A 14,604-nucleotide genomic window follows, 5' to 3' on the forward strand; every position below is an offset into this window, starting at 1 on the left:
GGGTTCATAATAATGATAATATTTGTTTAAAAAAAGTTCTTTAAAGAAATGAATTATGGATAAATGGTGAGAGTAGGTATACTTAAAAATAAATAATAAATCTATAAATAAATAAATATTGCCACTGCAATGCTCATCGTTGTCTGTATAGATTAGTAATGATTAAATGTGGATTACTTAAATTCTGTGCTGCATACTAAAATACATTTGTATAAATCTGTATTTATTATCAGTAGTGGGGCGAAATAACTACGTACATTTACTGCAGTACTGTACTAAAGTATACATTTGAGGTACTTTATGTATTTAAATGTCAAACTACCAAACATATTCATTTATTTAACATTGATCTAGTCCTCACCATCAAGTACCTGGTGCTCCTCTTAATGTAGCTTATTGTGTATCATGTTTTATGTAGATGTGGTTACGGTATCAATTTAATAGCAGATATAGCACAATAAATATTTCAACATTTTGCACGCAAAAAGGTAGGCAAAGCATTTTCTATGCTATACTAACATTTCACCACTGCCTGCTTTAATGCACCTGGATTGCCTGTTGTAGAATACCAGCTTTATTACAATTTTGAAATACAAATGAACTGGTGTGTGTGTGTGTGTGTGTGTGTGTGTGTGTGTGTGTGTGTGTGTGTGTGTGTGTGTGTGTGTGTGTGTGTGTGTGTGTGTGTGTGTGTGTGTGTGTGTGTGTGTGTGTGTGTGTGTGTGTGTGTGTGTGTGTGTGTGTGTGTGTGTGTGTGTGTGTGTGTGTGTGTGTGTGAACCAGAAATCCAGATCCAATTCTGCAGACATTCAAAACACAGCTCAGCAAAAATCAAGATTAAGCACGCCCCGCCATCTTTATAGTTTGGCCTCAATCCTATTGGTCCATTCTTTGATCGACGGTGCTTTTGTCCAATAGGAATTGAGAACGGGGAGTTCGAAGGTAACCTCTGCGCAGATGTGTGTGAAGAGGAAACAACAACGCAGCTTTTAGTGTGAGAGCAGGAATAGCTTTTGCGAAGGAGTCACATACTGCCGAGGCACCACAACTCGAAAGGTGAGCACTTTATTACGATACATTAAACTGAATGTAATGTGTTTCCCCTACCATTGGATGAGGATTTAATACATTTAAAAAAAATCCCTCGATCTTGCATAGTCATTTTTTCTTCTCCAAAACTTGATCGATGGGTTATTTCCTCATGCCAATATGTAGATCTAAATATATCTGCTCTCACTTCTTGTCACTCTTGTTTGCTTGTCCCTACTTGCAAGCTTTCTCAGTAAATGGGAGTTTACTGCTAGATATTTGACCCACCGTCTTGGGAAGGCAAAGATACTGCCAAGTAAAGTGACTGTCATGTCCTGCCAATATGGTTAGGGGCCTGTGCAACTTCTTACAGTAGTAGGCTACTGCAGACAGCTGCAACCTTGAGAATAGGGAGCACTGTCCTCCCATTGAACCCTGTAAGTGTGGTTGTAATCATTGAAGACAAAAACGATTTCCTAAGACTTTTTTTGAATACTTTCACATCTCGCATGTCATAAATATGCCTTGCCAACAGAAGAAGTACAACTTAGCGAAATTGCACTGTAAACAAATGGCGTTGGAATTTAGAGGGGGAACAAATATGGAAGTTGAAGTCTTTACTATCTCTTTGTCTTTTTTTCTATTTTCTAATTTCACAGATGTCATTTGCCAGTGACAAGCTGTACAATGGGTATCTGCGGCGGCAAATGCCGACCATTGTGCGCAGTGTGCAAGTGAGAGAAATAATTATCCACCTGCCTTGCTTGACCTCTCACGACAGGGTAAGTGTTAACAGGAAGAAGGGCCTGACGCAAGAGCTGGGGGTATCAAATCTCCCAAAATTGTTGTCAAATGTTTTTGACAAAAACCCCTAATTAGCATTGACAAGGATGTTTACATTTGTTTATTGTAGGTTGGGAGATTGACAGTTTAACAATACAGTTAATTATCATTGATGACAGAAACAGTTGTTTGTGAATAATAAACTCCACTAAAAATCATCAGCAAGTCACCAACAAGAAGCTGAGGAATTGATGTATGTGTTTTTTTTACATCATCTCAATTATAGGAAAACATTGAGGCAAAAAGAGAGATTTGTGGGAACAGTGAAGGCATGGTGCTTCTGCTGGACTGTCTGAAGAGGAGAGAAAACTGGCCCGACCAGTTAATCGAAGCACTCGAGGCGTGTGAGCATCCATCTTTAGCAGCTGGGCTTAGAAGAGAATACAACACTCTGCGAGGCACCAACAGTAAGTCTTTAATACAGTACCTAGAACTGTGTATTAATGTGTGGAGTTATGCAATTATCGACGAGAAGTTGTGAGTTCAAAATATATTACTACAGCCAAGGGGCATCGTTAAGCATGAGATGTACTGTATAAGATACAGTAAATCTTACCCTGAGAATTTAAGAGGTTTATTTCAGTCCTACACAACTTTCTCAAAACACAGTCATCTCTGATGGTTGCTGTTTTACTTCAACTGTAAAAAGAGTGTATAAAGCTGTGAACTGTCCATGCAGGGGCCAGAAATGTGCAGGATAGATGTGTACCAATGCAACACACAGTGTCTATAAGAGATAATAAGAGTCTGTCATTGAGTGTCCTGGGCTATGATATTGTGTATTTGAAAAAGGATTCAAAATCGATTTGATGATGTCATCATTTGCTTTAGCACCAGCTCCTGCAGAGCCACTTGCCCAGGCCTCACCGCCTCTGGAAATCCCTGTGCAGCCACAAGCCCCCCCGAGTGCAAAAGCCAAAGTTCCTGAGGTGGTTTCCCCTCCACAGCCAACTCAGGGTGAAGTGGAGCCCCCTCCATCAACCCCTCCTCCTGAGTGCAACTCCCACCAGGAGCCGGTGGAAAACTGTGAATCAGACATCGAGGATGTCTCCGGTGATGATGCTGCGATGCCCGATCAGGAGAGCGCAGGAAACAGTGAGGTTTTGATCGACACTGTGGCCCCTCCGCAACCACCTGCTGAGGAGCTTGAAACAGAAACTCCATCCATCCAAGATCCTGTCGAAACAACAATAACCTCCACGGAGATCAGTCCTCCACAGAGTCCCTCTCCATCTCAGATGAACTCGGATGTGACCGATGGATCCTCTTTCCTCACTTTAACCCCAGAGAGGCCTCCGGTCCAGGACACCACCCCCCCTGTGGACATGAAACCTGCTCCTTTCCTGCTGCCTGAAGAGACGTCTGAGCTGCTTGCGACACAGGTGAATACCAAAATAAATGAAGTTTAAAAAAAAAATTCAACTCATAAATACCTTTCACAGAACGTAAATATTATGCAGGGTAAAGTTGCATTCTTTGAGCTTTACTATGAAGGCATTGACCAATCATGTTGTGTGTTACAGAGGTCACGTCAAAACATACACTATGAGTATCTTTATGAGGATTATAAAGTCTCCATAGTCTATACAGTAACAAGGCTGCAAACTTTATCGTTCCTTTCAACATTGGAAAAGGCAGCACATACCAGATCCTTCTGTCCATACCTTTCACAATAAAAGCCCAAGACATATACAGTACACTGCGTAACTGTTTACAAGAGGGGACTTCAGAGCATTTTGCTAAAGGGAATTCAATTAAAATGTTCTGCAGATCTATGTGAACCTTTTATTGAATAAGTGTTGGAATTGTTGCTACTTCCAATTCCTGCCGTAATAAATTGCTGTTATGTTAAATGTTTGCAGAAAAGTATTCATAATGCAAAAGTGATACGTGAAAAGCTACTTTTTGTCAGCAGCATTTTAATACAAATGAGAGGAATTGTATACAAGGCCTTCAATCATTTCTTACCTCTATGGAGCTTATGATGTTGAGTTTTTGTTTAACAGTGAATCAGAGATAGATACATTCATTTAAACTTTGAACATATTGTCTACACAGATTTTAAAAAACAACAACTAGATTTTCATGTAACATGATTGTCTCCTGCAGGTTATTGAAAGCAGCCCGCAGACAGAAACTGAAGCTGCCCCCTCCCCCCTGCCGGTTGCTGCAGAGACGGACACCCCTATCTGTGATGACAGCTCTGTGTGTCTGAGCAAACCTGGCCCACTCCTCAGCATCCACCCTCAACAAGATGCTATCCCTGAACGAAGAGAGCCGGTGCAGCTCTATTCGGGGAATAGTGAGCGTCTGGAAATCAGCGATGCTGCATCAGAAGCTGTGACCTCTTCCCTCCTCCCCGCATGCTCCACCACTGTGAATACCGCACTGCCATGCCAGGAGAACGGCATCGCTCCTAACCACAGCGAACCGGAGGAAAACCAGTACGACTCTCCCTGTGAGAGTTTGGATATGCAAGTGCTGGAGAATGTCGGGCATATATCCGAGGAGCCGTCTATCCTTGACCTAGACGGCCAAAGCTCAATACCACGAGCTCAAATCATGAATGGTGACACAGCCAGAGAGATCATCCCTGCACCACCAGTATCCACCAACACTGTATTGAGTGTAAACACCCCCTCTGGTGAGAACTGCCTCCCTTCTGAGCCCACACCTGCTGATATCTCCCCAGAGCCGAAGACGCTGCAGAAGAAGTCGAATAATACTAAATACATTCTGATGGCTGCGGGAGTGGGCGCCTGTGCCCTGGTGATAGCGTGGAGGTTTAAGAAATAAGTGGATTGAATAAATTACGTGTTACTTGTTAGACACTTTTATCCAAGCGACTTACATACTCAATACTGTGGGCAATCCCCACAGGAGCAATTTGGGGTGAAGTGTCTTGCCTAGGGACACAACAACATCCTGACTGCAGTGGGGTTTGAACCAGTTCTCCCCTGATCGGAACACCTACGCACTAGCCCACTGCACCACACGTCTCCTTGTATATATAATAATAATTGTTTTTAAAGGAGGAGAAGATTAGGCTTTAAAGGGGACCTATCATGCAAAGTGCACTTTTTGATGTCTTTTATACATAAATATGTGTCCCCGGTGTGTCAGGGAACTCACGCAACATCAGAAAATGAAACCCTCTCTCTTTCCCTCCGTACCCAAATCTCTAAAAACGGGGGTACAACGGAGCTGATCCAGATTTGCGGACCCACAGCACTATCAGAAATGTTGCTATCAGAAACATTGCCTGACTGTTTTGGACGTAATATGGTCGGTGTTTACATTAGCATCGCTCACACTCAGAGCTAACCTGTACTGGAGAGCATGTGTGTGAAGAAGCAGGAAATAAAAAGGAACTCACCTTGTGGTATAACCGGCAAGAGAGAAAGCCTTTGAGCTCCATACTGTTTCAGAAATAATCATTGATAATCCATTTACTATTTCGTTTAGACAGTTGCTGCTGGATCCCACATGAGCTCTGCCCTAGGACTGCTCAATTAATCGTATTTTAATCGCAATTACGATTTTGGCCTGCAACGATTACAAAAACAACATAATCGAAATAAAACGATTGTTTATTTTATTTATTTGTATTGGTTTTTCAGTTGAAATATACTTACAGTTCAGGGTTCAACTGTTAAAAACATACTATTAAACATTTTTTTTTCAATAAACGGATGTTTTCAAAGTAAATGATCAATTATTAACCCAAATAATCGAGATTATGATTTTTGCCATAATCGAGTAGCCCTACTCCTTTCTTTTTTTAAATCAATTTTTTATACCCAAAATCAGCAGTTTTGAAACAGGAAGTGAAATAGAGGGATATGAAGCATGGCTACAATGGGTGATCTGTTTGGTATTTTGAGCAAAACACTTCATAGACATGTTTTTTATATATTTTTATATATCTGAGACCTATGCTATTGCCCAAAAATAGCATGATAGGTGCACTTTAAGGCTTTTTAAAAGAGGATCTTAAGTTTATGGTGCCTTATTGTAGTCAGTGAACTTGGAGGGTTCTAGGCAGCTGTGTAATAGCCATGTTATGGGTGTTGTTGGTGTCTCAGTTTGCTTTATTTATATTTATACTGCAACATTATTTTGGACACTTGGTGGCGTGGGTTAGCTGCACTGGGTATGTAAAAAGGGTCATAGGTGACAGGAAAGGACGAGGACACAGGAGGAAGAGAGCATACCGATTTCACCAGGCCGGCAGATGCTCACCACAACTATTGACTGTATGATAAACCTTGGTATGTGAAACGCAAAACAAAACATCATTCTAAACTGCAGCAAAAGACCGGAAAATCATCTGTTTGTGTATGCGTCTGGATCACTCTCCAGCCCTCCTGTGAAGTAATGACAAAGAATATAGGACATTGGAACATTAAAATTGCCATTACCTTTAGTAATAATAGCTGACTTGCCAGACCTTTGATCATGTCATTAATTACAAGTATGTTGTTAAGTTGGGCCGTGTATTATTATTTGACTGTTGAATAAAGTTTGCCCTAGTAAACAAAAAACAAACTTATCCATTTATTTGACATTGATGTAGTCCTCACCATCAAGTAACTGGTGCTCCTTTTAATGTAGTTTATTATGTATCATGTTTTATGTAGATGTGGTTACTGTATCAATTTAATAGCAGATATAGCACAATAATAATAGATTTAATTTGTTAGCGCTTTTACTGCTGCTCAAAGACGCTTTACAGATATAGTGAAGAGAAAAGAAAGGAACAACAAAAAAATATATAGTTAAAGTTAAAGTCAAATAATACAAAAACAATCACACATTAAAAGCCAGATTGAAGAGGTGAGTTTTTTGAAGGTTGTGAGGTCAGTGCAGTCTCTGATGGGTTGTGGGAGTGAGTTCCAGAGGGAGGGGGCAGCGACGGAGAAGGCTCTGTCCCCCCAGGTCCGGTGATTGGTGCGGGTGGGGATGGATAGGAGACAAGAAGACAAGACATATTTCCACATTTTGAAACTAAAAAGGTAGGCAAAGCATTTTCTATGCTATACTTTCACCACTGCCTGCTTTAATGCACCTGGATTACCTGTTGTTGAATACCAGCTTTGTTACAATTTTGAAATACAAATGAACTGGTCCTATTTTTTGTGAAATGTATGTATTTAACAGTTGATTACCCTGAACTTTAAGTATAATTCAACTGAAAAACCAATACAATTTTTTTTTTAAATAAATAAATAATCGTTTTATTTCTATTATGTTGTTTTCATAATCGTTGCAAGCCAAAATTGTAATTGCGATTAAAATACGATTAATTGAGGTGTGTGTGTGTGTGTGTGTGTGTGTGTGTGTGTGTGTGTGTGTGTGTGTGTGTGTGTGTGTGTGTGTGTGTGTGTGTGTGTGTGTGTGTGTGTGTGTGTGTGTGTGTGTGTGTGTGTGTGTGTGTGTGTGTGTGTGTGTGTGTGTGTGTGTGTGTGTGTGTGTGTGTGAAAGGATTAGGATCAGGGATTAAAGACAGATGTATACCAGAAATCCAATCAAATTATGCGGTCATCCCCGCACATCATGGTCAAGATTAAGCACGCCCCGCCTTCTCTACAGTTTGACCTCAATCCTATTGGTCCATTCTTTGATCGACAGTGCCCTTGTCAAATAGGAATCGAGAACGGGGAGTTCGAGGGTAACCTCTGCGCAGATGTGTGTGAAGGAGACAACGCAGCTTTTAGTGTGAGAGCAGGAATAGCTTTTGCGAGGGAGTCACATACTACCGAGGCACCACAACTCGAAAGGTGAGCACTTTATTACGATACATTAAACTTAATTAAATGTTTAATTCCGTGTAAATGTTGTTTAATTAATGTCAATAAAGTTAACTCAGGAAACATCAGTGACATCAGCTTGGTTGTGTCGTATTAATCAGCTGCTAACTTTTAAATGCCGCCGTTCAATTCATTTTTGCTATCTTAATTGCACGATATCTTATGTATTACAGGCAAACATTTGTCCCTAATCGTCATTTTTATTGTTGTTCAGGCAGGTTCTTTGTCTATCTAATCTTTTTAGTGAACTTTGTTATCCATAAAAAGGTTAAAAGAGTATATTTCACGACATATTTCAGTAATAAACAGGCAGGAATCTGTCTCTAATCGTTCCTGTTTGAGCAAAGGCTCTTTATTTTTATTTATAATCTTCTTAGTCCTCTGTTTTACCACTAAATACCCCTGATAAAGTATATTTCACGAAATATTTCAATATTTTACAGGCATATTATCTCAGTCTTTAACGTCCTGCCAGTTTTATGCACAGTCTTATATTTCCTCTCCGTAGTTAAGTCACGTGCTTTAATCCAAACACATGCCTGACAAAGTATATTTTACAATATATTGTAGTTCTTTAAAGGCAGATATCAGTCACTTCATCCTTTTTGTTTGTGTACAGGCTCTTTTAATTCTTTATAATCTTCTTAGTCAATTGTCTCACCCATAAATAGGCGTTAAAATATATCTGTCGCAATATATCTCAATATTTTACAGGCAGATATAAATCACTGTCTTCCTCGTTGTTTTTGTAAAGGTGCTTTTAATTCCTAGAGATATTGTTAATCAGATTCCATATTAAAAAAAGTCTTGATAAAGCATTTTCACCATATATTTGTTGTTTTATACACCAACCATCCTTGATTCATGTTAGCTGCCCTTTTAATCACTCTCAATCTTCTTATGTAGACATTTAACACAACAAAAGCTTGACAAATGTTCATGATATTTCAGTTATAACCGGCATATACGATATACCACTATGTCACTATGGTCATTGTTGTAAGTGTGCAGCTTTTTAAACCCTCGATCTTGCATAGTCATTTGTTCTACTCCAAAACTTGCTCGATGGGTTATTTCCTGATGCAAATATGTAGATCTAAATATATCTGCTCTCACTTCTTGTCACTCTTGTTAGCTTGTCCCTACTTGCAAGCTTTCTCAGACTCAAATAAAACTTGCTATAATAATAATAATAATAATAATAATAATAATAATAACTTGGATTTCTATAGCGCCTTTCATGATACCCAAGGTCGCTCGATGCATGAAATTTGACCCACCATCTTGGGAAGGCAAAGATACTGCCAAGTAAAGTGACTGTCATGTCCTGCCAGTATGGTTAGAGGTCATTCATTGGGCTCAGCTTAGCATAACTCACCCTCGTGTCAAGGTGCTTTTTTTTCTTCTCTCACACCACCTTCCTTGTTAATCTGCAATCTCTCATCAGTTTACACTTAGATGCATGCCTGGATATAATACGCCTAAATATTCCCTTTAAGGCCTGAACACAATGGAGTATATAGGCAAGGCAAGTTTATTTATATAGCACCTTTCAACACAAGGCAATTCAAAGTGCTTTACAAAAATGAAAGACATTAAGAAAATGGCATTTAAAGACAGTCATATACCCAACTGTGTGTTTGTGTGTGTGTGACAGGTACAGTAAACCCTGGCCTATGAGGGCTAATGATACAGGGAGAAAGACTTTGCTCTTTGTTCCTTCCTGTGACATTTATTCCAGACTGCTGCTGCTAGTGCTCTCCCACGTTTACACTAAACTTGAAAGTACTGCTCTATTTGACCTGGCCAGAGATGAACAGATGAACCTGTCAACAGATTATTTCAGCTGACTGTTTATATACAAGCAAAGTGAAGGTTTTATGGTGTATCGGACACAGCAAGCTTGATTTGACCCTGAAAAGGACATGGTGACTTTTAAGAAGACTACGCTGCACATTTGAAGTTTGATATTTGGACCGAGGGTGATTAATCAGTGACTAGTAAGGGCCTGTGCAACTTCTTACAGTAATACTGCAGACAGCTGCAACCTTGAGAATAGAGACTGCTATCCTCCAATTGAAACGAAAGGAAGCTCAGTTTTTATTTTTTATGTTTCCTGTGAACTGCAAGGGAATTTTTCTTTTTACCACTAATGCTGCAGCGTGGCTGATCTCCACTTTTACTTTCGGTTTCTTCGGGTAAAAACCCTGTGAGTGTGTATGAAATCATTGCAGACAAAAAAGATTTCCTAAGACTTTTTTTGGGTACTTTCACATGTCATACATATGCCTTGCCAACTGAAGTACAACCTTGCAAAATTGCAATGTAAAGAAAAGGCATGGGACTCGAAGTCTTTACTATCTCTTTGCCTTTTTTCTATTTTCTAATTTCACAGATGTCATTTGCCAGTGACAAGCTGTACAATGGGTATCTGCGGCGGAATATGCCGACCATTGTGAGCAGGGTGAAAGTGAGAGAAATAATGATCCACCTGCCTTGCTTGACTTCTCACGACAGGGTAAGTTTTAACTGACACTAAATCTGTGAGGGATCAAATCTCCAAAATATGGTCGTCAAATGTTTTTAATTGGCATTGAAAAGGACGTTTACATTTGCTTATTGTAGGATGGGATATTGACAGGGATATTGATACATTTTAATATCATTAATGAAAGGAATATTTCTTTGTGAATAATAAACTTCTCAGAAGATTATCAGCGAGTCACCAACAAGAAGCTGATGAATTGATGTATGTGTTTTTTTTTTTATGTAATCTACATTTTAGGAAAACATTGAGGCAAAAAGAGAGGTTCGTGGGAACTATGACGGCATGGTGCTTCTGCTGGACTGTCTGAGGAGGAGAGAAAACTGGCCCGAGCAGTTCATCGAAGCACTCGAGGCGTGTGAGCAGCCAATTTTAGCAGCTGGGATTAGAACAGAATACGACACTCTGCGAGGCACCAACAGTAAGTCTTTAATACAGTACCTAGAGCTGTGTATTAATGTGTGGAGTTATGTAATTAAAGACGAGAAGTTGTGAGTTCAAAAGATATTACTACAGCCAAGGGGCATCGTTAAGCATGAGATGTACTGAATATCTTATACAGCCAATACAGTAAATCTTACCCTGAGAATTTAAGAGGTTTATTTCAGTCCTACACAACTACAGAGTTATCTCTGAAGGTCGCGAGTGTATAAAGCTGTGAACTGTCCATGCAGGGGCCAGAAATGTGCAGGATAGATGTGTATCAATGCAACACACAGTGTCTATAAGAGATAATAAGAGTCTGTCATTGAGTGTCCTGGGCTATGATATTGTGTATTTGAAAAAGGATTCCAAATGGATTTGATTACGTCATAATTTTCTTTGGCCTAGATTCCAACCCCAGCTCTCCTCCAACAACTGTCGTCAGGGCACACGTGCATCCAGCACCATCTGCCAGTCATCTGTCCACCACAGAGAGCGGTGCACACAGTCAGGCTGCTGCTGCTGCTCTGCCAGCTGAAGCACCAGCTCCTGCAGAGCCACTTGCCCAGGCCTCACCGCCTCTGGAAATCCCTGTGCAGCCACAAGCCCCCCCGAGTGCAGAAGCCAAAGTTCCTGAGGTGGTTTCCCCTCCACAGCCAACTCAGGGTGAAGTGGAGCCCCCTCCATCAACCCCTCCTCCTGAGAGCAACTCCCGCCAGGAGCCGGTGGAAAACTGTGAATCAGACATTGAAGATGTCTCCGGTTATGATGCTGCGATGCCCGATCAGGTGAGCGCAGGAAACAATGAGGTTTTGATCGACACTGTGACCCCTCCGCAACCACCTGCTGAGGAGCTGGAAACAGAAACTCCACCAATCCAAGATCCTGTCAAAACAACAACAACAACAACAACAACCTCCACGGAGATCAGTCCTCCACAGAGTCCCTCTCCATCTCAGATGAACTCGGATGTGACCGATGGATCCTCTTTCCTCACTTTAACCCCGGAGAAGCCTCCGGTCCAGGACACCACCCCCCCTGTGGACATGAAACCTGCTCCTGTCCTGCTGCCTGAAGAGACGTCTGAACCGCCTGCGACACAGGTGAATACCAAAATAAATGAAGTTTTTAAAAAGTATGTCGGTAAAGTATGACGTAATTTGTTTATGGAACAAGGTTGCATTCGTTGAGCTTTACTATAAAGGCATCGACCAATCACGTTGTGTGTTACAGATTACAAGGCTGCAAACGTTATTGTTCCTTTCAACATTGAAAAAGGCAGCACATACCAGATCCTTCTGTCCATACCTTTCACAATAAAAGCCCAAGACATATACAGTACACTGCGTAACTGTTTACAAGAGGGGACTTCAGAGCATTTTGCTAAAGGGAATTCAATTTTAATGTTCTGCAGATTTATGTGAACCTTTTATTGAATAAGTGTTGCAATTGTTGCTTCTTCCCATTCCTGCCGTAAAAAATTGTTGTTATGTTAAATGTTTGCAGAAAAGTATTCATAATGTAAAGTGATACGTGAAAAGCTATTTTTTGTTGGCAGCATTTTTCATTAGAAATGAGAGGAATTGTATACAAGGCCTTCAAATAATTACCTCTGTGGAGCTTATGATGTTGAGTTTTTGTTTAACGGTGAAACAGATATGGATACATTCATTTAAACTTTGAACATATTGTCTACACAGCTTTAAAAAAAAAAAAAACTAAATTGACATGTAATTGTCTCCTGTAGGTTATTGAAAGCAGCCCGCAGACAGAAACTGAAGCTGCCCCCTCCCCCCTGCCGGTTGCTGCAGAGACAGACACCCCTATCTGTGATGACAGCTCTGTGTGTCTGAGCAAACCTGGCCCACTCCTCAGCATCCACCCTCAACAAGATGTTATCCCTGCTATCCCTCAACGAAGAGAGCCGGTGCAGCTCTCTTCGGGGAATAGTGAGCGTCTGGAAATCAGCGATGCTGCATCAGAAGCTGTGACCTCTTCCCTCCTCCCCGCATGCTCCACCACTGTGAATACCGCACTGCCATGCCAGGAGAACGGCATCGCTCCAAACCTCAGCGAACCGGTGGAAAACCACTACGAGTCTCCCTGTGAGAGTTTGGATATGCAAGTGCTGGAGAATGTCGGGCATATATCCGAGGAGCCGTCTATCCTTGACCTAGACGGCCAAAGCTCAATACCACGAGCTCAAATCATGAATGGTGACGCAGCCAAAGAGATCATCCCTGCACCACCAGTATCCACCAACACTGGTGATACGGTATTGAGTGTAAACACCCCCTCTGTTGAGAACTGCCTCCCTTCTGAGCCCACACCTGCTGATATCTCCCCAGAGCCGAATACGCTGCAGAATCCAGAGAAGAAGTCGAATAATACTAAATACATTCTGACGGCTGCAGGAGTGGGCGCCTGTGCCCTGGTGATGGCGTGGAGGTTTAAAAATTAAGTGGATTGAATACCTTTTTGAAGGAGGGGAAGATTAGGCTTTAAGGCTTTTTAAAAGAGGATCTTAAGGTTATGGTGCCTTATTGTAGTCAGTGAACTGAAAGGGTGCGAGGCAGCTGTGTCATAATTACCTTTAGTAATAATAGCTGACTTGCCAGACCTTTGATCATGTCATTAATAACAAGTATGTTGTTAAGTTGGGCCATGTATTATTATTTTATTGTTGAATTAAGTTTGCCCTAGTAAACAAAAACCAAATCTACCCTTTTTATTCTAGTTTGGGAACTTCATGGAAATGGGTTCTTTGCTAAGTTTGTAAATAAACACTTGTGCTGTGTATTAATTATACAAATATTTGTGTGTCTGATGCACTTTTAAGATAAGACTGTTGGATATCATCCAGGGAAGATAAGTGTACCAAGGACCTTAAACTACTGGATCTTGACTGTGGAAGAAAGAGTGCCAGTATCCCACTCTGTAAACGTTGGCTAGTGCACTGTGTATTTATTTGTACATATATAGAGATTATAAAGGTATCCGATTATGTATTTTAGGAAAATGTGATGTCAAAAACATTCCAATGCAATGTCTGCTTAAAAACGATGGCACTGCTTCAAAGTGAGTTTTCTTTAATAGCCCTGTCCTGTTTCTTTTTGAGCCAGAGATTAAGACGACTTGATGTTCCCCAAAACGCACATTCATTTCCAGCTTTACCCAGTCCAATCACACAACTTCAAAATGCTCAAGCAAGTTTTAAGTGAGAGCCAACAAATCATTACATGGAAGGTATTAACTTTGAGCTATCATGTTGTTAGCTGCACATTTAACTGGGTTTTTAAATGTTCACTTTTGTGGTTATGCTAATTTCTTCCGTTTTGATGTTAAAATAGGAACATTTTAAATAGTTGTTAGTGTAAACATCCTCTAATTGTTATCCTTTTAGATCATTACAAAAAATACTCAATAAAATAATAATAATAAAATGTTTTAAAGTATCCTATATGCACTTTGAAAAAAATCAAATCTCATCTCAAACATTTACACCAGATGATGGCCATGAAGCTTTCAAAGTTGTTCCTCTATTTTAAAAAGAAAGTTGGAGAAGAGGTTTTATTGTAAATAGCATTGTTAATATAAGAAATGTTCGGGGGGGAAATACATGTTTTTGCACATTTTATCAGGTTATTTGAGCTGCAAAGATTCTTAAATGTATTCACTATAGAAAACATGTAAATTGTGATCTCAGTTTACGGTTTATCAAAAAAATGTAAAGACTGTCTCTGGATACCCACTTGGCAATTATACCAATAAACCTGAAATAAAACAAATATTTGTTGAGTGTGCATGTTGATTTCACAGAAGAAATAGCACAGATTTATTTTAAGTCCACAATAACTTTTTGGGACTAATGTCACATAGAACAGTTGTTGTTATTATTATTATTATATGTAAATAATACATTACTAACATTAAGAGAGCTTCTACTTATGGATG

The 14,604-nt window shown here is 40.2% G+C and overlaps 2 protein-coding genes across 2 annotated transcripts; both read left to right on the forward strand.

Moving 5' to 3' along the window:
- Positions 1-912: 912 nt before the first annotated feature.
- On the forward strand, positions 913-5,885 carry LOC307046604 (uncharacterized protein). Its single transcript, XM_079693050.1, has 5 exons — positions 913-1,056; positions 1,689-1,811; positions 2,099-2,279; positions 2,704-3,254; positions 3,982-5,885. Exons 2-5 carry the CDS (start codon positions 1,689-1,691, stop codon positions 4,666-4,668), a joined length of 1,542 nt encoding a protein of 513 aa, XP_079549176.1. The 5' UTR covers positions 913-1,056; the 3' UTR covers positions 4,669-5,885.
- A 1,553-nt stretch (positions 5,886-7,438) lies between these two features.
- On the forward strand, positions 7,439-14,448 carry mavs (mitochondrial antiviral signaling protein). The gene is made up of 5 exons (XM_079693329.1): positions 7,439-7,652; positions 10,078-10,200; positions 10,468-10,648; positions 11,059-11,753; positions 12,398-14,448. The coding sequence occupies exons 2-5, from the start codon at positions 10,078-10,080 to the stop codon at positions 13,109-13,111; spliced, it is 1,713 nt and encodes a 570-aa protein (XP_079549455.1). The 5' UTR covers positions 7,439-7,652; the 3' UTR covers positions 13,112-14,448.
- The last annotated feature ends 156 nt before the right edge of the window (positions 14,449-14,604 follow it).

The sequence above is a fragment of the Notothenia rossii genome, assembly GCF_949606895.1.
Source record: "Notothenia rossii genome assembly, chromosome: 7".
NCBI lineage: Eukaryota > Metazoa > Chordata > Actinopteri > Perciformes > Nototheniidae > Notothenia > Notothenia rossii.